The sequence below is a fragment of the Asterias amurensis genome, chromosome 3 (assembly GCF_032118995.1).
Source record: "Asterias amurensis chromosome 3, ASM3211899v1".
Lineage (NCBI taxonomy): Eukaryota > Metazoa > Echinodermata > Asteroidea > Forcipulatida > Asteriidae > Asterias > Asterias amurensis.
In genome coordinates, this window is record NC_092650.1 from 27,028,613 (window position 1) to 27,054,098 (window position 25,486).

General features: G+C 41.0%; 1 protein-coding gene across 2 annotated transcripts in view; it reads right to left on the bottom strand.

Moving 5' to 3' along the window:
- Positions 1 to 24,965, bottom strand: part of LOC139935317 (uncharacterized) — a 29,060-nt gene extending 4,095 nt beyond the window's left edge. Inside the window, exons 1-2 of one of the 2 annotated variants that reach the window (XM_071929845.1) lie at positions 24,739 to 24,965; positions 873 to 1,183 (exon numbers count right to left, since the gene is read on the bottom strand). In XM_071929845.1, coding sequence (XP_071785946.1) covers positions 873 to 1,072 — 200 coding nt within the window. In that variant the 5' untranslated portion in view covers positions 1,073 to 1,183; positions 24,739 to 24,965. Of the gene's footprint in view, positions 1 to 872; positions 1,184 to 20,601; positions 20,736 to 24,738 lie in introns of those variants that run through there. The other variant, XM_071929844.1, reaches the window with a different exon arrangement.
- Between the last annotated feature and the right edge of the window lie 521 nt (positions 24,966 to 25,486).

Here is a 25,486-nt window from a genome sequence, read left to right on the forward strand (position 1 = left end):
GACCAGCAAAGTTAATTGAAGGATCACGGTATGTCCTGCTGATATGAGCTTAGATTAATGGGTGGAAAGGTACGCTGTCACGGCGTGGGTTTTCCTCACGTTTCCAGTGAAGGTCGGAGTCAGAAGAACGTGTGTTTACTACTGCATAAATTACTCTAGTGTCTGTCAAATTATCTGAAAGCTGTTTTGCGTCAAAAATTGCTCAACATTTATTTGTATAGGACACAAATATTGGGTAGCAGAAATAACTTTAAGGACATTAGTAAGTAGTTGGGACTGTTTCTGCTAGTTTGAGATTAACAAACAAAACTGATTATAATAATTTGTCTTTGCGAACACGTCTAACTTTAACGAGACCTCGTTTATAAACTGTCTGGAAACCACCAAGTACCAATATCAAGCGCACGTTTAAAATTCCACAAAGGCCGTTCAATTAAAGCGTCTTGAGTCAAGGCTAGCAACAGACCTTCTTGCAATGACGTGTTTAAATCAAACTTCTCATCCTTCTAATCAATGCCATTTTCGACTAGGCACATTAGAACAAGGACGAACTTTTTGACTACGGATGGTGTCATCATTAAATAGCGTGGCCGAGCAGGGCCCAATTTCATAGAGCTGCTAAAGCAAAAAATCCTTTAAAAAATGCCCGCTTAGCAGTAATTAGCAGGGTCACAAATTGTACATGTATGGTATTTGGGCAGGTAAAAACCTTATTCTGGTTAGCATAATCTTGTTGTACTTACAATCAATGTTTGCGCCTAATGCCTATGTTTATAGTTCAGGCACAGGCTTAGGCCAGATGATCCCTCTAGGCCAGGCCCATGTGCCACCCTATGAAGTATCTAGTTTGAAACCATCAAGCCCATGCCTACCTAAAACCTTTGTTCGCAGCTTTGTGCGAAACACCAAGTTGACCCGCCGTCTGTTGCTTAGGCGATCCTGCCACAGTGTCCGGGTCGTTACTGTCGCCCGATGACGGTGACATGTCATTCCTGAGACTCAACACCACGATGGCAGCAAAGAAGACGAGTGGCAAGCAACGACGCCATCGTCTGCGGAGCCACCGTAACATGGTGGCTTTTAAATTGTCACCTCACCATGAAGGGACGATTGTCATCTGTAACGACAAGTTTGTGTCGTCGTTTCGTTGACAACTTCAATGCAGGTCACTAACTTGAACAGTCTACGGAGGGAAACACACAAAAAACACCAGCAGTGAGAATTAGGAGCACAAACTAGACGAAAACAAAATGAGTAAAACACACCAATCACATTTTTTTTCAGAAACAAAAGATGTTAACAGAGCTCGCTGGTGGTCTGTGTAACTAGTTAAACTTACACAACAGACGCAATACAACTTGTCCTCTAAAATGGTTATATCCGGCCGGGATTTAGGCTTGCGATTCTGAATTACAGGTATGTTGTGAAACTAAACTCAGTCACAATCTGGAACTATAACCCTCATAAATACCAGGTGTTTTTTCTTCTTCTGTATGATTGTCTCACAATGTTTCCTTCAAGTGGTAAACGTGTTGGCTCCGTGGTCCAAAGTGACAGGCTTGACTCAAAATAATGTCAACTCAAGAACAAATTGCACATTTTGCGTCCGGTTCACCAAGGAGACCTCGATGTGTCTGAAAGACTTGCATTTCTAATCGCTGTATACAAACCAGGAACACTTAGACTTTATGAATCATAACAAATACAAGCCTCAGAGATTTATGTTCACAAAAATCCCCACTTTGACCAAACATCAGAGTGCCTGTAATCTCACCCTGCCGACGCAGCGATCCGATAAACAGGTGTCCAGCGCCAGTGAGTAAGCCCGCTATAACCAGTCCAAGGGCGACTGAAATACTAAAGCATGACCTTTTTGCCCGTGGCCCGTTCACTTACACTCAAAGTCAACGACAGGCTACGACGAAATACAAATTGTTTTGGGACAAACTTTTTTCTTCAATAACATCCGTGATTATCCGTACCCGCCCCCCCCCCCCCTCCGGCATGGGATTTTCATCTTATAAGTGAGCACCTCATACATTTTTCTTTTACCAAAAAGGCACGTTGTAGTTATTTTTCTCATCGTAACATTCTCAGGGATGATGAAGTAAAACTACACAAACCTCCAACTTTCAAGGAACACGTTGCCTTGGATGGATCGGTCGAGTTGGTATTTGAAAAGCGTTTGTAACCGTTTGTTAAAAAAAGCATATGGGTAGAAAGATGTATACAATGATCCACACAAACATGAATATTGTGAATATTAAAGCGATTTCAGTGTGAAGACTGCGCATGGATATTTAGGAATATAGCTATGCACAATATACACGAGTCCTAACCAGACAACAAGGTGTAAGAACACAACTATGCTTAGTACCAGGAGCTTGGGATATCCGTTTATAATTACATGTAGGCTACTACTGTACATCGGTTCTGATTGATTTACCGCTTCTTTTTTTCCCTGGAGGCATTGACCCTTTGTACTGACGTCACACGTAGGGGTTGTCTTTGCCCATGATGTGCAATTTTGGGAGGCAAATGCATGTGACTATAATTGTGCGCGTTTTAGCAACCTCGTCCCCACTGCACTGGTCTACGCTCTCGCTCTGCACCAAGTTTCCCATGAATGCAGCGCTTGGATTTTTTTTTAGCACTTCCCTTCCAGCGGTTAATAACGAGAGAAACCATGATTTGTAGCGAGGCTGACACACGAGGTATCTCCAAAAACGGCGCACAAGCAAGGATTTATCATAATGGCGTCATTTATTGTGCGATGACGTCAGCTGAATTGGATCCGTCAATGCAATAATCCTTTGACGTATTTTTTTTAATACTAAAAACCAACTTCATGTTTTAGGCTGTGCTTATTGTTGAAGGCTAATGTTGACCACATTTATTTTGCGCAAAAAATCTTATGGTGCAGTTTTGCTGCTCAAACAGTTTTTAAACAATAAGTAATGTAAGTTTTTCTTTAGAAAACGAAGTAGTGGTTTGTTATAAACTAACTTGTTGATTGACAGCACCTTATTAAACTCGCCGGGCACACGGGGGAGTGGAGAGGCCAAACACGGCGGGTATCTTAGTTCACTCCGCTTCATCACACCGGGTCACTCTACTGATGACCCGACGGCACACTGTGTGGCTGTACTAGGACGAAGTCGTGGCAAGTTACAGTGGTACACAACTTTACACACCCAGATAGCCTGGTGCAGTCGATTGTAACCAGAAAAGTCCGAACGAATTTCACTTCTGGGCTCAACTTCTTATGCAACATGGAGATTCGTCTTAAGATGGTTGTCAGCATGCATAACCATTATATCGTTGCGGTACCCGCTGCCAAAACATAGGATTCGAACTGCCTCTAGCTACCGGGCAACCTCGGTAGTCTAGTTGGTAAGACACTGATCTAGAATTGCAAGGGTCGTGGGTTCAAATCCCACTCGAGTCATGTGCCTGTGATATTTTGTTCACAAGCCTCGGGAAAGTACTGCGTAAATACAGTGCTAACACACATCGGTGTATGGGTAAAACCTAAATTAAAGAGTGATACACAGCTAAAGATTAACCATAAATCGTTGTGAATTTAGTACCTGGATATTTTTATCTCTGGCACCTCGGTCATTTTGGCTATTTTCTACAAAGACATCGTCATCGTGTTAATTAAGGATGCTTAATTAGGGTATGACCACATAAACAGGAGTGGAAGTTTTACATTTAAATGTGCAAATTTTAACAACAACATTGTTATCTAAATGGTCGAGTGTGAAAACATCCTATTTTGCTATTGTGGGTATGGTCTTTTGACAAGAACCAATGCAATAGGGGCCTGAGGTTACAATGACCGGAATCTACAATTTCCATGGACGGCTGAAATAGAGAGCATCGTTCGGTTGATTGAATGTCCTTACAGTCAGGCCTTATTGCCGTCTACTACATAATTGACCATTATGCCCACGGTGTGATCATTAACTGAACTGAATGTTGCATACTGGAATGTTGATGATGACGGGTAACTGTCTGAAACATCGAGTCCTCCGGTATAGGCCTACAACCAACACCCAAAAGAAGTTATTCTATATGGTGTCAGCGCGAAAATATTACTTATTATTTGAATGTTGTGAGGTCGTTGACTTTCTTCTTGTTTTAAAGGCCATTTTGTTTGTCAAAGACCAGTATTCTCATTCGGCGTATCCCAACATTATGCATAAAGTAACAAATCGGCGAAAATTAGGACTCAATATTGGTCATCAAAGTTGCAAGCGAACAATAAGGGAAAACACAGTACCTTTAATGCACAAAAATGTGTGTGCTTTCAGATGAACAATTAAGGCCTCAGCTGAAGTTTTTTTTTACGATTTGAGTCGGTTTAACATACAATTTTTTTGAGTTACCTATAGTGTCTAATGCCTCGAAAGTCAAAATTATCAAAATACTGCGTATACGGTAAAAGACAAACGACAATAAAACTTCATTAACATTTAAAACAAAATATTATTCCCAAATAAATTACTTGTTATGCCAGCGTCTGTTAAACTATTTGACGACTTTTATCTGAGTTTTCAAGGATATGGCTGTTTCCGCATAGCTCAGTCCAGAACGCGTACTAACCTCAAAACGTCCGAAGCCTATATACCGAGTGCCGGTCAGGGCCTAGTTTTAAAAATACAAACAAATATGCTTACCAGAATCAGGTTAACATATGTCACACATGTACCATTTGTGACAAGTATCCCGCTCATTTCTGCTAAGCAGAGGCAATACTTTCTCTTATCTCTACGATATTGGGCCCAGAGCGCCCATCACATTAAAGGAACACGTTGCCTTGGATCGGGCGAGTTGGTATATTAAAAGCGTTTGAAACGGTTTGTTATGAAATGCATATGGTTAGAAAGATGTTGTAAAAGTAAAATACAATGATCCACACAAGTATCACTCGAAATTGCACGGTTTTCCTTTTACGTCGCGAACTATCACTGTCGGCCATTTATGGGAGTCAAAATTTTGACTCCCATAAATGGCCGACCGTGTTAGTCGACAGGGTAAAAAGAAAACCACGCAATTTCGAGGCATATTTGTGTAGATCATTGTATTCTACTTTTACAATATCTTTCTAACCATATACATTTTACAACAAACGGTTACAGAGCGCTCTTCAAAGACAACTCGACCGATCCAAGGCAACGTGTTCCTTTAACCACAAACGTCAAGCGTATATTCCGTAATAATCCAAATACCGAGAGTGCGAGGTCTGGTGTCCATCGCGTCACGGGACGCCCGGGCCGATCGAAGAGCCCAACCCACGGTGGCCTGGTGCTGTCAGGTCAGCCCACAGCACAAGGTCAAAGGGTTGACACGCACGGTGATAATGTATCCATGATGATGACGGATAGCTTTAGTTGAATCTATGGCAGATGGTTATGCCCATCAATTTTATTCCGATTACAATTCCAGCAAAATGAACGGCACGATGTTGCAATGAAGTTTTTTACTCAGGATGTTTGGTTAATTTGGTAAATGGATAACAGGGACATCAAAGGTATAAAACACATGACTGGTAAGGATGTGACCATGTGTTTCATTTGAGCCTGAAAGATCACTGAAGTGATAAGAAGTTCTGATGATCCTCTTTAGATTTTTTTTCGTGAAATATTATGTCCCGAAAAGAAGTCATACTCGAGAAACTTCGTATCTATAAAATAAACCTAAAACAGCTGATTTTGGTTGTAACTAAAACAAATGACAATGTTTTTACACGCATGCAATGAACATTGGTGGTTTCACAATTTTCTCCTGCCTCACGGAACGCATTTAGCCCAAATTTTCACAGGTTTGTTATTTTATGTTTGACCACACAAAAACAAGAACAATGCGACTATTTGGTCAGAGATGATCAAAACAAATTCACAACATTACAACTTACCAAAAAAATGCCCGTTGGACATCACACACTACATGTTCTTTTCAGTGTGACTTTATTGTGAAATGTAACGCCGAAACATGCTCAGAGCCTTAGTACTCAGATCCAATTAATTCCAACCTCTGAAACCATTCTGCCACAATCATAGAAAAACCCAAACTCGAACCTTCGACCTTCAAGTGAACTTTATATATCTTCACATTCTAACCACACACCCCTGCTGCGTGAGTTAAAACCTCATATTCTAAAACGATATGTTCCTATTACATGATATTACTGGCCAATAAAGTAGCCTGCTTGAAGCCACGACTTCGTGCTAAGGTGAGAGCTTACCATTATATTTTAACTGCAGCGTTTCTCGCCATCGCCATAGTTCCTCGACAGCCCGCTTTAGCGAGTTTAGCACTAGGGGCCTACCGACTGTACTGTGGTGTCACGGTTTCCCATCGCCTGTTTGGCCCTTTTCGAACCAAGGCTTCGCACATTCGGCTCAGGCTAGCTTGGCCCCGCGGTTGTTTTGGAAATTGGGCGCGTGCTTTGCGTAAGCGCTCAGGGCTTCAGACGAGAGGCTGGAGCCTGAAGCCGAATCCAAAGCCGAAGCCGTGGATTCGAAAAGGGCATAATGTCAACTACATCATGTGTGGGAAAGAGTCCGTACAAATACAAAGGAAATGTTGCTTTCAGATTGGGCGCTTCGGGCTATGAAAAGCGCCTGTTACGAAATAAGTTTGTTTAGATATTTTGTAAAGGTTGTTAGGTAGACTAAACTGATTCGCAAAACAACCCTTGAAACTAATGCAGAACTGAATTTTAAGCTCCACAAAATGGCAGACCGTATGTTCCGCTGATTGCTGTTTGTGTTTCAGAGGCATTTATGCTTTTTGTTTTGTTACTACTCACTAATTGCAAACAACCGGCAAAATTTTGGGCGATTTTAAGGCACTGTGCCCCTTAAACATGGAAAAGGCTATCTGGGAGTTCGTGAGACAGTGCTCAGTCATCTGCCCCAGTTGGATTAGACTTGATTCAAGTCCCATTCTCGTGTGAGAGGTCCCCAAGCAAGTCACCCCTATTTTATAAAACAACACGTAGCATACACAGTACAGTGCGCGCTCGCCGTCAAAATGTGGTCCCGAGAATGCGGAACAGGTTTTGGAATGCAGAGCATCACAAAACAGTAGTTTCCTGGGGATAGCACGGGATTGGGACTTGAGTCAAGTCTACAGTTGGATAGTCAGTACAGTATAGGACAAGTTTTAGACCGGTCAAAAAACTGACACAAATTTAAGAACTTTCTACACCACGGCTAGAAGAAAGAAAAGTTCACACCGATGACAACGTTTTCATGATTCATTTCCTCCATTCTTTCCACAATTTCTTACGGGAGAGAAAATGTTCACTTCCAGACGTGTAAATCCTCCCCAAAACAAGCTGTACTTCCCAACCATGAATAACGAAATCAGGAAACACAATGAAGTCAAAAACACTCAAGCATAAACTACTTATTCGCACTACTAAAGTTATCGACCATGCAAACATTGGTAAAGCTGCAGCGCATTACTTACATGCTGTTGAAGCAAACAACGAAAAGTGAAGTGTACCATCACAAAATCATGTCAGATAAGATAACAACTAAAGCGGTTGATGATCGGTGTCTTCCGGGATGGGTCACCGTGACCTGGGGAATAAATCCAGCCGGGCGACGGCCTGCAGAGCCCCACGCCGTATCGAGAAGGCCAGCGTATCGTCTTTTATGGTCATATACAGTGAACCCTTGAAATAGAGAGCAAAACGCTCCGCAAAAATGTCTCAATTGCTGCTCAAAAACCACCATTTGCTACTCAATATCTGCATTCATGGTGCACACAACTTTCCAGTCAAAATATTTTGCTGGACGAAATCGTTCCCTATTTATATCATGAATTGTCCTTCCTCCATTGTCGTCGTACCATCCATCCTGCAGTGAAGTATAACATAATCACACTTCAACACCGACGATAACAACTGAGTTGTTCCAAAGATCCCATGGATTTACACAAATCTCACCTGCAGAAATTACCTCACGAACCGTCGAAACCAGGTAATGAGGTCAGCCTATCCCAACAGAACACTTACTCAACTCAAGAAATGAAACTCTTCCCAGCTTCTTCCTTGGTAAATTAACACGCACCATTTACCCTTTCCTGTCAAAGAGGGACATGTTTGGTATAAATGTTACTGACACTGACTGTGTGTACTGGGGGTGATTCTGACGCCCCTGCCTTGACTTTATGAACTTCAAAGACATGACCTTTTAACCCAAACACCATAATGCTCAGATCATAGAGCCTAGCCTCAGAGCTCCTCGAGCTTTAATTTGGACCTCTTCACCCGGCGATGGGGCTCAGATACGCAAGGAGAAAATGATTGATGGATTTATTTACTTGTCAACGAGTAGTGGGGGGGGGGGGGGTGGAGGTTGGTGGCATAAAACATTGTGAGAAACGGCTCCCTCTGAAGAAACGTAGTTTTCGAGAAAGAAGTATTTTTCCACTAAAATATTTTAATTTCGAGACCTCAGAATTATATTTTGAGGTACCCGAAATGAAGCATCTGAAAGCACACATCTTCGTGTGACAAGGGTGTTTTTTCTTCCATTATTATCTCGCAACTTCGATGACTAATTGAGTTCAAATTTTCACAGGTTTGTTATTTTGTGCATATGTTGAGATACACCAAGTGGGAAGACTGGTCTTTGACAATTACCATTAGTGTCCATCGTCTTTAAACAAATGTTTCAATATGAGGAATGTTTTTGCATGAACGTTTCTGAGTGTGTGTGTTCCAACTACAGATTACTCTTCTTGTGTGATGGACAAAACTGCTCCAAGTTTTCCGGCAATAAGTTCAAAAATAAAACCTTTTGAAATGAAATTTTCGGACGGAGATGTAGTCTTATTCTGTTCATGTATATCCGTATGTAGGATTAAAACAATCGAATGTTTCAAAAACCTAAAGGTATACAATACAAAATAGTTCAATATTTTGTGTTCAGGGGGTGAGCTTAAAAAAGTTTTTTTTTTTTTAAGAAAGACTTGATCATTGGGTTGAACTTTACAAAGTTGTGCTAAACTGGGGGTGTTGGCTTACGTAGATCTGAAAACATCACACCCTTACTTATACAAAGTGTTTACATCTTGGAGCTATTGGTTCACAAGTCAGACTTGAGTATAATGTGGTTTAAAAATTATGCCCCATGGGTCGTTTTCATGCACGTGAATGTAAACCTGGCTTTCCGCCAAACGCAGGGCATGTTTGAATGTCAGTGCGTGAATCTAGTCTTTAAAGGGAAGGTACACGTTTGGTAATTGTCAAAGACCAGTCTTCTCACTTGGAGTATCCCATCATAACCATAAAATAACAAGCCTGTGAAACTTTGGGCTCAATTGGTCATCGAAGTTGCGAGAAAATGAAGAAAGACAAAACACCCTTGTTGGACGAATTTGTGTGCTTTCAGATAAGAATAAAAGACTTCTAGCTATTAGAAGTCTTTTATTATTTTAGTGAGAAATTACCTCTTTCTCAAAAACTACGTTACTTCAGAGGGAGTCGATTCCCACAATGTTTTATACTATCAACAGCTCTCCAATGCTCATTACCAAGTCAGTTTTAAGTTAATATTTGTTATGAGTAATTACCAAACGTGTACCTTCCCTGTAAACACCGGCTCTAAGACTCAAGTTTTCAATTCTGAAAAGGCTCGTCGATTTAGAGTTTGAGGTAATTATTTTGTTGATGGTTTAAAACAGAGTTTTGCGGAGTTGGGTCATTTTTTTCACGAGAGTAGGCCTTAGTCGAGTTATAACAAAGACACACGGCCGGTGTCAGATGCAATATTGTGTCCGCCATGAAATACTGTCCGCTCCGGACACTTTTACATATGCAATCATGTCCGGGGCTATGCAAAAACCGTCCGCTGGACATGTACATGACTGTACATGTGTATGTGCTCGCGTAAGCGAGCGTGCGTGCACTTAACCTACGCAGCATGCAGCATGAATATTCACGTATTTTATGATTGCAGCGAATACCCAACGGCCGAACATTTCCCATGTCATTCATGCACTTAGCTTGTAAAAATGGCGTTTCCGAACGTGTTCCGTCGACCAAGGGTGTTTTATTTACTGCAAAGACGGTTTTGCACGGGGCGGACACAACTGCATATGCAAATGTGTCCGGGCAGGCACAATTGCATTATGCAGCAGCGTCCGGGCGGACACGATTGCATGTGCAAAACCGTCCGGCGCACATTATTGCATATGCATTAATGTCCATATGCAAAAATGTCCTCCGGGTAGTATTGCATAGAGGACACAATTGCATGCGACACCGGCAGCTAGGGGTAGGTCTACTGCATTCGTGCCAAACAATGGGGGAAACTCGGGCATGTAAAGCAAGGAGAGGGTTATTGACAAACACAGAAAAAAGGTTTTTACTTGATATTAGAAGTTGTACCAATGCCTTACGTGTCTGCAATTTTGGGCGAACCACATATACGCCCATGGTTATACACAATTTAATCACGACGGGGTTTGCTACAGAAGTAAAAAAAAACGTGTTTTTAGAAATATGAACCTTGGTCCTGCGATTACAAAGAATCAACGTTAATTTGTTACAACAATTCGAGTGGCAATGATGACTATAGACCACGCAAATATTTTAAAGAATGTTATTTTAAAGGCTCTAGACAGTATTGGTAATTGACAAAGACCATGCGTCTTGTCACTCGGTGTATCTCAACATATGCATCAAATAACAAACTTGTGAAAAGTTGTGTCCTTTTCACATGCTTGATTTCGAGACCTCAAAATCTAATTCTGAGGTCCTTTAAACACATGTTTTCTAAAAAACAATTTGAATTTCAGTAAATCACGCCAAACTATAGCTCCCAAGGGTGTGTTAGTCCAACAGCCTTGGAGCTCAAAGTTCGCACATTTGCCCTCATAATAGCCCATAAATTCATGATCAACTGGTGAAATAATAATATTCAGTCACATTTGTTTACTTGAAAAATGTTTTAAACTGGAACACATACCAAAAAATATTTGGGGAAACACTTCACCATGAACATTCAGCTCTCAAGGGTACAACATTCCAACAGCTCTTGCACGCAAGATCGCACATGTTCCTTAATGGGCCATTACATTCAAGACCAACTGGTGAAATGTGTGCAGTCACATTTTTCACTTGAAATGTTTAAAATCCATATATATAAACTATTTTAAAAACACCTTATCCCTTAACATTAGGCCCCCTACTTCCAACAACTTTTGCAAAGACCGCACATGTTCCTTAATGGGCCATTACATCCAAGACCAACTGGTGAAATATGTGCAGTCACATATTTCACTTGTAAAAATGTTATGAACCCATATAAAATTTAACACCAACATTTAATAATGACAAGCCCCGCTGTGGTTTGATTTAAAACACTTGGCTTTTCTACAATTTGAACTCTGGAGCACCGCGTGTACGCGGCGCCGGTTCTCCATAAATGGTCTGGAAACGGGATACAGCCAACCCAACCGCTTATCATTTCTAAAATGTCCACCCTATTTTAAAATAGGATACACATGCTTAGTTCCTAGTTCAGAATAGAAATACGTCCTGTTTTTGGTCTTCTCTTGTCTGGGGAAAAGGGCAATTTCTTAGAGGGGAGACTTGCATTTGGAGTTTCGAAGACTTATGTTTGCACCCTGCAAAAACTGGGGTGTTAAAGGCAGTGTACACTATTGGTAATTACTCAAAATATTTATTAGCATAAAACCTTTCTTGGTGACGAGTAATGGGGAGAGGTTGATGGTATAAAACATTGTGAGAAATGGCTCTATCTGAAGTTCCATAGTTTTCGAGAAAGAAGTAATTTTCCACGAATTTGATTTCGAGACCTCAGATTATAGAACTTGAGGTCTCGAAATCAACCATCTAAACACACACAACTTCGTGTGACAAGGGTGTTTTCTTCTTTCATTATTATCTCACAACTTTGATGACCGATTGAGCTCAAATTTTCACAGGTTTGTTATTTTATGCATTATGTTGAGATACACCAAGTGAGAAGACTGGTCTTTGACAATTACCAATAGTGTCCAGTGTCTTTAAACTTAGACGTGGCTTATGTTAAATCAGATAACGAAATGGGAGAATGAATGCTAACATTATGACATAAATGTAGTGGTTTTGTTTTGCAAAAAATCAGTGTTTTGTAAATTTTGTAAATTTGTATTTTTTGTTGTTGTATGTGACAACACAAATTAATAGTGTTAATTTTAGCACCCCAGTTTTTTTTCAGCATTAGTTCATTTCGCTTCACATAGTTTTAATAAAATTTCATCAAACTTGGACGGTCCATTTTGTTTGAAAGCAACATTAAATTTATAAACGGACGTGTATATAGGCCTATGTCAGGAATTGCAAAAAAACACAAAAAACCCCACAGACTTATCAAAAACGGGTTTCATATGCCGTTTCCTTAACTTTGACAGTATTTCTGACGGTAACTTTATCTGGCAAATTGGTATTAGGTTTATGAACTGCTATGGTGAGTTTTCAGATACCAAATTAAAAGCTTCTGTAAAAACCTTGATTATTTCTCGATAATACTAATTCTTTGTTTTCGTTATCCCTTTTGACTAGACTCACATTCAGGTTTGTTGGCATGGGCAAGCCGATGTCCATGTTGACATAAACGCTCGTTCTGATCGGTACATTATGGCAGACACAACAACACGTTTCGATGGAAGTTCACGGCCCACGTCTTCCTATATGGTTTTTTTAAGTGGACTGGAATTTGACCGGTTTATTTTTACTGGGGCAGATTTATATAGCGCAGGTGGTATATATCATGTATTTAATGGACCAACTGACAATGGAGGCTTGAAGCTGCCTATTACCCACAGGGGCAATAACACTATGGACTTGAACGTGTAACGTTGATAGCTTTCACATTTTGAAATCTGTTCTGACACCGCTGATATATTTAGTGCTGAATCGTGGCATGGTGTGCACCCCCCTTCGTGTGTTCATTGTGTTATTTGAGTCCCAGTAATTCCGTAAGGGGAGTTTAGAGAAGGGTTTGGTTGTATTAGAGGGTGCATCATTTGGGACACCCCCTGCCACAACGGGCATGGTGATACACCAAGGGGCTGAGTGTAGACTCGTCCTATTTGCATATTCAAGATTAGTTTCCGATGACGTGCCAAACTTTTACCCAATCAAGCCCGTACAGCCGAATATTGAGCTTTGCACTATTTTAAGTCACAAATTGGCGCAAAAATAGGCGCAATCTCATAGTTCAAAAAATACAATTACCACCAACTTTCAAACATCGGCAATAAGTATTATTGCTAATTATATCCAATATTGCTGGTGTATTTAGTGCTTTCCTTGGAAACAAAGACCAGAACAATAAATGGTCGCTCTGCATGTTCAAAACTCACCTTTCTTTCAAAATTTTACTCTGACTGAAATTACGACCCAAACTCAGATCATACGAAACACATATCGAGGTTCTATATTCGGGTGTGATGACACCCAAAGCATGACAGAATCGAAACTCTTTGAACAGCAATTATCTGAGTTTCTTTCTTCTACATATCAAAAAGGAATATCATTTATACTACTGCTGTGAAATGGAGCGACCGAGTGCTCAATAACAGCTGAAGCCATTATTATGGTGGCCCTGAAGGGACATCGCATATCGCAAACGTGTGCGCATACGTATGCAATGTCGTGAAACAATTCGCAAATATGTGCGCACACGAATGCAATGTCGTGAAACAATTCGCGAATATGTGCGCACACGTATGCAATGTCGTGAAACAATTCGCAAATATGTGCGCACACGTATGCAATGTCGTGAAACAATTCGCGAATATGTGCGCACACGTATGCAATGTCGTGAAACAATTCGCGAATATGTGCGCACACGTCTGCGAATATTATTTGCGATGTCGTGAATTTTATTGCATACCATGTTGCATACCTTTGAATAAAATGTCTAATGATCTGGGGGGTTTCTTTCCAACAGTGAGATAAGCGGTAGTCATTGCAGCAGTAGTCTTTGTTGTGAGGCAAGCGAGGCGTGTGGTCGTCCTTGGCCTGGTGCCAAGTTCCTGGGTATACACATGCTTTACAGAGGGAGCCTGCTGTAGCGCCACAGTACTCCCTAGATCGGTAACAAATTATCCACAACTATGACATCATCCTAATGGTATGCAACATGGTATGCAATAAAATTCACGACATTGCAAAACAAATCGCACTCGTGTGCGCACATATTCACGATTTGGTTCACGAAATTGCATACGTGTGCGCACATATTCACGATTTGGTTCACGAGATTGCATATGTGTGCGCACATATTCGCGATTTGTTTCACGACATTGCATACGTGTGCGCACATATTCGCGAATTGTTTCACGACATTGCATACGTGTGCGCACATATTTGCGATATGTTTCACGACATTGCATACGTGTGCGCACACGTTTGCGTTATGCGATGTCCCTTCGGGGCCACCATACATTATACACATATTTTTTCATGATACCAAAGATCCAATGCGTCTTTTGGGTCGGACAGGGGTCGGGAATGTGGGGGAACATGATGTAAATAACAGAGTGACAGACGACGAACATTAATTGTTAATTTTTAACATGAGTCACAGCCGGTACCAACATTAGTCTTGGCTCAATACGTCGTTAGTAAATCCGTATATACGGGCATTAATACTCAACACAACACACTTCGCATTAATGAACAGCAACGTCTTGCACCAGGGCTATTCAAACACGGAAAGCAGTATTAGACACGGTAGGTGATCAATGTAAAATTGATATCAGTTTCCTAATATAGGTTTTCATGTTGTAATTCGCGCAATTATAATGACAACCAAGCCTCCATCAACGTATACAATAATTGCAGGTAGGTCCATCACGATAAGTTATGTTTTTGGGTGTGAAGGCCAAACGCAATTGTGGGCAAAACTCGCGTCTGAGACGTCGCATTAAAAAGGTTTGGGCACAGACAGACCTATATCATGGGGCGGCCATATGGAAGGGCTTATTCTGGTTCCTTTTTGTACGATAAATGTTACCACTACTATACAGTTGGATATAGGGAACATAACCAAGATGGCGCTTGAATATGAAATACAAACATGCTGTCACTATTCATTTATTCATTCGTCTTGTATCGTTGACCGTTATCCTGCTCAACAGGAACAGGTTCCCACCAATCTAAAAACAGTTAAGTGGAATGGGAAGTGTATAACTGATATCGTGTTACCCCCTAGAGACTTTGCACAAATGATTCATGGATCAAAGGGGTGCTTGACCGGGCTATAGATGGAGACAGTACCCCCCTCTCCGACCCCCTCCACCCCCCCCCCCCCCCGCCACCACCACCCCGAAAAGGGAAAGGAAAAGGCTCAAAATAGCCAAAAATACACTAAATTTACATTGTTCTGACCGACCGGTGCACTCAGTTTGTGCTTAGAAATGAAATTTGTCAAGCAGTAGGATTTCCTGCTAAACAGCTTTATGAAATTGGGCCATAGTCCCGTACCGTGGGGCCTGATTAATTTATAAACCGAAATCCGTTTCAAAATTACCCATTTGAATTATGGGTCAATGTGACAGAAATGGAACTTTAACACCTGCAGAACCCGTATGTTAATATGTACAGTCCTCCACAGACAAGTTTGGGCACACCAAGTGAGAATACTGGTCTTTGTAAAAAGTTACCAAAGGTGTCCAATGCCTATAAATCTAGTCTTGAAATCAAGTCGGTAATATTGTTAACCGCGGTGCAGCTACGCGGGGACCGTACACTCATCCTCAATCCCTACCCCGACCGTTGCTTTTGCATGAATGTATAATCGTGACTGTTGCAAACAAATATGCAGCGCCAAACGACTTGTCATCATTCCATCAAGTCTAGTATAAACCTCGAATGGAAGTTTGCTCCAATACAACCTAAACAGAAAACTAACCTGGTATTAGCCCTGGCGGCTTTATACACTTTCGTATTATACCACAGGGAGTGCGTCCTGGATATCAGGGTCTATGCATTTCTGGGGCGGAAAATTGTCAAAGCTTCATAAATCAAATGTCACCTCTAGCGTCTTGCAGGTAAGATTTGAATTATGAAGCTTTGACAAATTTTCGCCCCCAGAAACAGGCCCTAATATTTAGGCCTCTGTATCTGTGTAAACAGCAAAGAGGAAGAGTCCTATATAGGGCTATATGCTGCATGGTATTAAAACAAAAAGTTGGACCTAGCATCTTTAACACCTCTAAACCCGTGAAGTTAATTATGTATACAGTCCTCCAGACAAACTTGGAAAAAGGGTTGGGTTTCAGCCAACCGCTTATAAATAGAAGGTATAGAGTTCCGTTTGTTTTTCCCAAAGGTGGTTCCAAAGGTGAACGACTGCTTTCAAGTTTTTTGTTCGTTGAAATAATAGGTTTGTTTGTCCAAATTGAAAAGAGTTAATGCAATTTGTCTTCTATTGCAGTTGTGTAAACGAAGTGGTAGTTGTTTGTGATCGTCTTTCACATTGTGTGGGTGACGAAACTGTACCACGATACATGTATTCTTTGAAAGTGTGTTTTTTCACAACCGCTTGCTGTGGGATGGGCTGTTGTGTACCCAAGTGAAATACTTTCGGCGGATGAGGGTCCCTATTTTAGCCCACGATTTAACCCAGTTTAAGGTATAAACTGTTCGATGGTGCACGTCCATCCTGTCTGTGTCTCGGACAGTGTTGTGATGAACTATCACACCATACACTGTGCATGCTGTGTGTACATCTCGTGTCCATGTCGTGACATACTGGATTAATGTAAAACTCTGGCACAAAGCATAAGCCTTTCCTTCCTCTCTACGTCTGGTCTGAGCGCGGACTTAAAGGCAAAACGTCATAGTCTGAAGCTCTCACATGTCTGAACCTTTCTGGACTGTGTTTAGGCGTGGTCCCGGTGCCCGAATGACACACGATGGGCGGTAAGGGGGGACTTAAAGGAACACGTTGCCTTGGATCGGTCGAGTTGGTCTTTGAAAAGCGTTTTGTGACCGTTTGTTATAAAATGCATAATAATATAACAATAATATTTATTCGGGCAATCACATTTACAAGCACATGTACATACATTAAACATAATTAAGAAAACAAATGAAAAACAACAGTGGGGTGCCCAGGAGAGCATATGGTTAGAAAGATGATGTAAAAGTAGAATACAATGATCTACACAAATATGCCTCGAAATTGCGTAGTTTTCTTTTTACCTCGTCCAATAACACGGTCGACCATTTATGGGAGTCAAAATTTTGACTCCCATAAATGGCCGACCGTGATAGTTCACGACGTAAAAAGAAAACCGTGCAATTTTTATGGATACTCGTGTGGATCATTATATTCTACTTTTACAACATCTTTCTAACCATATACACTTCATAACAAACTGTTTTAAACGCTTTTTATAGACCAACTCGTCCGATCCAAGGCAACGTGTTCCTTTTAATTAAAATCCACCCCTCCCATAGACTTTTTCGCAAATGCTCGTATGCCCGCGCTTTAGGTGCGGAATGAGGTAGGTGCATTCTGGCGATCAAGTTTGATCGCCATCTAGACCAGCATGCACCTCATTCATGAGTTAGCGCTTGCGCAATGGGTATTTGCGAAAAGGTCTATGATTTAGCCCATGTGTGGATAAAAGGGGTTTAGTTTGGGATTTCGCGGTTCTGACTGTAAAAGGCATAGACATTAAAGGCTGTCCCAATTAACTCAACGCCATAATTATAAGCTATTTTATACAATGGAGGAAAAATTAGATAATTCATTTTTCCTCCATGGCTATACTAACTTGGATAATAACTTGGACTAGACTGTGTACGTATATCTACATAATTTAGTCATACTACTTCTTTACATTAAAGTAGGTTATAATTATTGGTGGGCTCAAGTTAGTGAGTGTACGTAAATCAACACGCCGACGACATACGCCGGTGTGGCGGTTTCAGTCCTACGCCGTGTTCGGTTTTCCGGGTGACGTAGCCGGACATTTCACCACGTTGTTCGAACGGTTTAAGCTTTCCGGCGTGATCAGTTTTCCGGGTGACGTAGCCAGACAAAAATACCACCGCGAGTACCCTGGCGAGTACTGTAGTTCTCTCAGTGACCCCAAATTGTTTATTATTACGATTCTTTTCTGTTTAGTCACATTCTCTCGCCCCATCTTTACACGTATTCATGCGTACAACTTTAAGCAGGTCACACTGCTTGTGCCACACCAAATTCTCTCATACGATCCACGCGTTCGCCGCTCGTTGTACTCGTGGACGCCGCCATGACAGCTACCGGAGAGTAGATGACTCAATACAGCACTAAAAATTGACCAATTTTGCTTGCTGTGCGCAGGCATCGCATGACGTAATGTTACCGTATTTGGTCACTCGGAAAACTGAACACGGCGGAAAGTTGAAACCGCCACACCTGGTCCCTCTGCATCAAGCTCACCCTTTACTGGGTTATCTACGTGGGCTAAACTGGGGTAACTAGGTTACCCAGTTGGGTAACTAGGTTACCCAATTGGGCTAAACTTGGTAATCCTCGATCAATGCATTAAGTTTACGCAGTGGAACTGGTGATCCAACACAAATAACTTTAACTACAGGGAAATATAAAGTTAATGTTTTTGTGTACTCAAACGCTAAAACCAAACCATTGGACCTCTTGCCAAACCATGGGAACCTCTGATTTGATCTCTTACCAATACCGCTGATCCAAAATCCTAAATTCCACAAACCATGCTTTTGTCGGAGCAATAATTTTTGACAACACGACTAACAACAATGGATGTTGCCGCCAGCAGTTGTAGGTCAAAAATTTCCTCTATGAGTGACACACAGCAATACAAAAGAGACAATCAGACTTAACGACAAGTTGCAGCCAGCAGCCTTCTTTACGTAGAAGTTGTGTAGGTCAAAAATGATTCCTCAAATATTAAAAGGTGGCTTGAAAAACTTTGCAGCCCATAAATTTCCTCTCTGAGTGACGCCCAGCATTAAATTTTAACAAAATAGACAATGAGACTAAACAACAAAGTTGCCGCCAGCAGTCTTCTGCATAAAGTTGTGTAGGTCAAAAATGATTCCTCGAACACAAAGGTGGCAGGAAACCTTGTTATGGTTAAACCTTGGCCTATATTGGTCAACTCCATTCGATCATGATAAATTCATGTTTTGTTTGAGATCAAAGCTGATGGTGATAAAAGAAAACACGCGGAGCTAGGATTCGGAAATAGTAGCAATACAGGAATTCCGCTTGGCGCCGCAAAAGGAATGCTCTTCGGATTATCACGCAATGTATTGCTGATCACGAGACCTTTCATGAACCATGTCATACTTTCCTTAATTTGGTATGTACTAATGCTTGGCTCGAAAAGGAGACCAGTTTAAAGTCACCTGGAAATAGATTTTTTTTTTCTTTCAAACATTAGAGTATATGCTTAATAATAAAACAATTTTTTTAGTAATTGTTTGTCACGATTTATATGTTAAAAAAATATTTATAGTTGTTTGGGGGGCTGACTCCGCCTACCCCTTTTGTGACGTCAATCGAGGCAGACTTTGCCTGCAATGCGTATAGTAAACACACGTGCAATGTACATGTACGTCCAAGTCGTGAGTTGGTACATTTCAAAAAGTGTTTTTCTGCATTCAGCAGCAATACGCCTGGTCGGCATTGCCGGGAAAAAACAAAATTTTGTTTTTTTTAAACGTACAAACTCACGACTTGGTCCGGACATGAACTTTGCAATTGTGTTTACTCTACGCATTACAGGCAAAGTCTGCCTCGATTGACGTCACGAACAGCGCCCTCTCGGGTCGGGGTCTACTCTTAAATTTGTAAATAACATAAGAACTGATTTTTTTAAACCTTAGTTAACTGTTTACTCACATTCCACTCATCAAAACACATATATTAGTGACAAAAGCTTTATTTTGACAAAATACCACTTCCAGGTGACTTTAAGGCTGGCAGCGGCAATAGCTATGTGTTTGTCACCCTAAGCGCAAAGTGCTTCCCAAGCCTATAGACGTTTTGGCCTGAACAAACCTAACTCTGTGGGGCTATTGGGTGTGAGAAACGGCTCCCTCTGAGGTAATGTATAGAGGTTTTGAGAAAGAAGTAATTTCTCACTCAAAAAATACTTTATATTTCAGTTCATGCCTTTATGCAACTAATCACACACAATGTAATGCAACTAGTGGGGTTTTTGTTCTTTCATCATTTTCTTGCAACTTCGATGACCAATATTGAGCCCAAAACAGGTTTGTTAATTTATGCAAATGTTGGGATACACCAAGTGAGAACAATGGTCTTTGACAATTACCAAACGTGTCCAGTGCCTTCAAAGAAAGTGCGCTGCCGCCAAACGGCCTCTGAAGTTTTTAGTACATGGTTTGCAGTCTAGCTCAGTCTCTAGCCAAGCGTGGCCTAATCACTTTCGAATGGAGCAAGATTTCACGGCGTTGAAGGTTGGCAACCCACGGTTTTACGCGGTTGGTGAGACCTTGATAGATTGCGAACATTCACACGAACTTCCTCACAAAGATTTCACAACAACTGCTTGACTTACCACTCGTGGGAAAATAATTCCATTGAGCTCACATCATCACCAAACAAAATAAAACGACAGCGCGTCAACTTTCACGAGTCGAAGACGGGTCCGAATGTCACCCCTTTTTATCTATCGTCCGACTAGCTCCGATTCCAACTTCCAAATGTGGCACGTACGTTAAAAATACTCTAGACTTGGTACCAAGTCTATCTGGTCTACCCGATAGCCAATAACTATTGTCTGAAATAGCGCCCTCTTGTAGCCTAACCTCCTTCATAAGCCTGCGATTTGGGGCGCATGATGGCTATGTGGAAGCGTTTTTCGTGGCTGAGTGCAGAGGAATTACCGCGATCTCATACTTGATACCAAGTCTATACTCCCAATCCGTTCACTCCATGCATTCTGAGTCGATCCATCTTTCAGCGGGAGAACTTTAGTATGTTTAACCTCGAATTCACAAGACAAATTGTGTTACCATGTGGCGACGTATATAATATACAGATGTAGGCATGTTGTTTATTTTATAAGTCATTTTCCCATTATGGGGTGCGTAAGAATAACTAATAGTCCCTTAGTATGTAAACTTTGATGCTAACCCGTAGGGAATGTAAAGTTCCTGAGTATGCTTTGAGCCTATCGGAAATAACTGCAGGCCTTTAACAGAGCGACATGTTAGACTTGTAGCAGTCCGCGTTAGTTTAAAGTACTGCACAATTTTAACCAAATCACCAAAGAACGCTGCTATACATTTCATGTGGGGCTAGAAAATAATTGTTCTCAACCCTCAGTTTCCAAAATGTATTAAAAGGGTACCCAGTCGACCTCCCCTGTAGTTTATTAAGGTTTTAAAGCAAAATAAATCAATGTCTCTCGTTTGAGGTCTTCTTCACAAGCCATCAACACAGGGATGTTTCATGCATGGACGCTAACTGTCATGAAAGTGTTATTTTGCACCAGTATCTCAGCCTGTATGCTTCGTTTCTAAGAGGGCAATGGCACCAAGGCGTGTTCTCCTTGGTAAAGGGCACCCTATGAGAAAATTTGTAAATTTCCACTTGAAGGGCACCAAGGCAATAGCGAGGGAGCATGGAGGCAATCGCCTCGTTGCCTCCGTGAAGTATCAGGCCTTGGTCATCCTCACCATCAACAATTTGTTTTTGATGAACCTTCCTCCATGGATGAACTAGGAATCTGAGTTTCAAGAAGATGACATGGGCCCAATAAACAATCGATCGAATAGCCATTTTCGTAGTCTATTGAAACAGTGTTGCTGAAATTGAATAGATACAGTCGTGAATAAACCATCGCAGTACTCATACCACTCTCTTTGTTGAATCGATGGCAACAAGTAACCATGGAGGAAGAAATAACTCAACCTTTGAAAAGAAAAGGTGACATCAGGTTTTTTTCCCCGCCAGGTTGAAAGGTTTATTTAGTTCTCAGACGTGATTGATGTGATAAAAACGAGAAAGATACAATAAAATGGATCTGAAGCTTGCTTGACTGTTCGTGAAAAAAGGAACCGTTGATGCATTGGATAATTTGCAAGAAATATCACAATGAGGGGCAGAGCGAGCATCAACCCCTTTAAAATAACCCAATGATGTGTCCTGACGAGAGTGCTGCAGACTGAGTTTCCTTACAGTTTTCATTCCGTGGAACGATTTTCTTAGATAGTGAATCACGAGTCATTACATTTCTACTTGACTGTATAATACATAGGCCGCCAGGGATTACGAAATATGTTCAACAAGACCGTTGGGATTTCACGAGTTAGGACTAGTCCTCAGTTAAGAATTGTTACCATAGTCAAAACGGGTACCCCGGTACAATGCTAAGCAGTCAATATTTACTACTGCAGTATAGTCAATATTGACTGATTATCACTGGGTACCGGTTACCAACTACGCCTATCCCACTGTCTGATATAGAATTAGCTGTTGCAAACTGTTAACCAACCAACAAATGGGTGGGAAATAGCTAGACAGCATAGACTGAAGTTTCAACCCCCACAGAGTAATTCAGCTCTCCAGAAAGACTGCGCAGCTGGGGTGTTACATTTACAACGCGGAGGCAATCAAAATTAACATCATGATTTCTACCCCCGTTGTTATTAATGTTTTGGTACTGAGTATTTTAACATTATGATGTTACTGTTGGCTCTCCTCTTCGGTATCATCAACACACATGGTGGCAATTTTAACAACAACAACCCAGTTTTCGAAGTGCGCTAAATCAGGGTCCAAAATGTCATAGTATAAAACATACAGTGAGAAACGACTCCCTCTGCAAACGTAGATTTTGAGAAAGAGGTAATTTCTCCCTTAAATATTAAAAGACTTCAGGCCTGAAAGCATACAAGTTTGTGCAGCAATTGTGTTTTTCTTTCATTATTCTCTTGCAACTACATTAATGACCAATATATTGAGTCCAAATTTGTACAGAATGTGTTATTTTATGCATGTTGGGATACACCAAGTGAGATATTGATCTTTTGACATTTACCAAAGGTGTCCCGTGCCTTTAACAGCTGATTTATGATGTTGGTCCAAAAAGGGAGAGTTAAGTCTCACACGACCGAATTCTTCTCCATGGACCAACGAACCTTCGCCCAGCGCCATTATCGCTTAAGATCAAACATCGACTCGTGGATTATAGGCCTTGGCTTAAATTTCGGTAGATCCCTGAAGCGGACTTAGTTATTATTTGAACTTTCACATTTAAAAGAAGTGTTTGTTTGAGGCATTTGCCTGGATTAGCACGACGGCGACCACCCTCAGAAATGTTAGAAAAATGGCTAAACTTTTTCCAAGCAAATGCAGGAAAAATCACAATCACAGCCGGAAACTAATGCAGTGCCCCTCTCCCGTGCGTGCTTTTGTACAGGATCTTTAAACTCGATAAGCATAAACAAAAACATTATAATATGACGAGTTAAAAAATAAAGGAACTTTTAATGGCAGGAATTATGCTTCACTAGTCTGTACGACTACGATAAGTTTAATATTTTGTACCGTAATTGGCACATAAACTTGTGAATTTCCAATTACTATTGTAAATTGTGTTTTGTGAAGTTGCCTGCCAAGTTATCTCAACATATGCATAAAATAACAAGCCTGTGAAAATTTGAGCTCAATTGGTGGTCGAAGGTACGAGATAATAATGAAAGAAAAAACACCCTTGTAACACGAAGTTGTGTGCATTTGGATGGTTGATTTCGAGACCTCAAGTTCTAAATCTGAGGTCTCGAAATCAAATTCATGGAAACTTACTTCTTTCTCGAAAACTATGTCACTTCAGAGGGAGCCGTTTCTCACAATGTTTTATACCATCAACCTCTCCCCATTACTCGTCACCAAGTAAGGTTTTATGCTAATAGTTATTTTGAGTAATTACCATTAGCGTCCACTGCCTTTAAACACAAACAATTAGTTCACAAATCCCGCGGTGTAATCCCCATTAAACGTAATTCTATTGTGATATAACTCTCATTACTGGGCCGAGTATAAACCATGCCTGCAGGAAGTCCAGGCTCTGTGGTTTTCTTTGTAAGCGTGGAATAGTGGTAGCTTGGTCTGCACAAAACATTACGCGCCTGACTAAAAAACGGAAGAAAAATTGAACTTTATACATTATACTCCAACAAGTTCTCTTTAGTATGCACGTTTTTGTGCTTACATGCTTTATAACATTTATTGGGTCCAGGTGACACACACTAGGGAACAACCGCTTCGAACCAAAAACGGACCCGAAGTTATACAAAGTATAATCTTATCAAACTCGCTTTAAAAAATATGGTAACGTCCTTGGGAAAACATCACGCTATCTCCTGTGTGGTTTTATCTGACACTGTTGCCATGATTTGTTGTAAAACTCCAACTTAAAAAAAAAATTACACCGGTCAACAAGGCCCGATTTCAAGAGGACGGACTAACACGGAAAGCTTTCCTTATAACAGTTTTTGTTTGATTGTCATCGTACAAAGTTGGAAAGCGACGTCATTTACTATTCAATTTCCAAATTTCAGTTTAATTTTTATCAGCAAAGACGAGGAATTTTTTTTTAACAATTCCACTATGAGATTGTTGTCATTGTCAAGGCCGCTTTGCAGCGTCATAAAATGTTTTGCAATTATAAAAACTTTGGAAAACTTACCATGTGGTTGTGACTTCTTGTCCAAAATAGTAACGGGAGAAAGACTTCTTTCTATGAGAAGGCCACCTACGCTAGCTGTTCCGAGATCCCTGACACTCCTGGTTATTGTTGAAGAAGAAGTCAGTGAGAATCATGGGCGATTTTTTTAGATGGGTCCCCAATACTAAAAAATATCCATGAAAGATTCATGCATGCAGAGAGCAAGGGATTGTGATGCTGTTCGGTCACTGTCCGGCTACGCTCCTGCTGTGCAGTTGTTAGACGTAATGATCACCCTTTCATAAGTGTCAATAAAGCCCGAACAAAGCTTCGTTACCCAATAAAAAGTGAGCTCTCTCGCTGGCAAACAGAGTCAATGGGCAGCTGAGATTGAATAGCAGCAACGGCGACAAGTTAAGTGAAAAGTTTTCAAACTGGCAGCACTGATGATGGTGAGGCAACAAAGCTGGGGTTTCACTCTCAGCAATGATTTAATTAATCGTGCTTCCACTTCGTTAGGCAAGGCATGAAGGAAGGGGGATAGGGATTGCCAACTGTCTGGCTGGGGATAAGGGTCTGGATTGATCCACAAAATGGTTGCATCACGGACTTTGAAGTGTACGGGTTTTGAAATCACTTGTCCTTGAGAATCGAAACGATTCACGAAGTACTACAAGTGCAAGTATCAATCTTGCTCAATCTGTTCCTTTATGTCTCCATGTAGTTAGGCGCAGAGGTATAGATGAACCAATTTGCCATTATGTGCGAT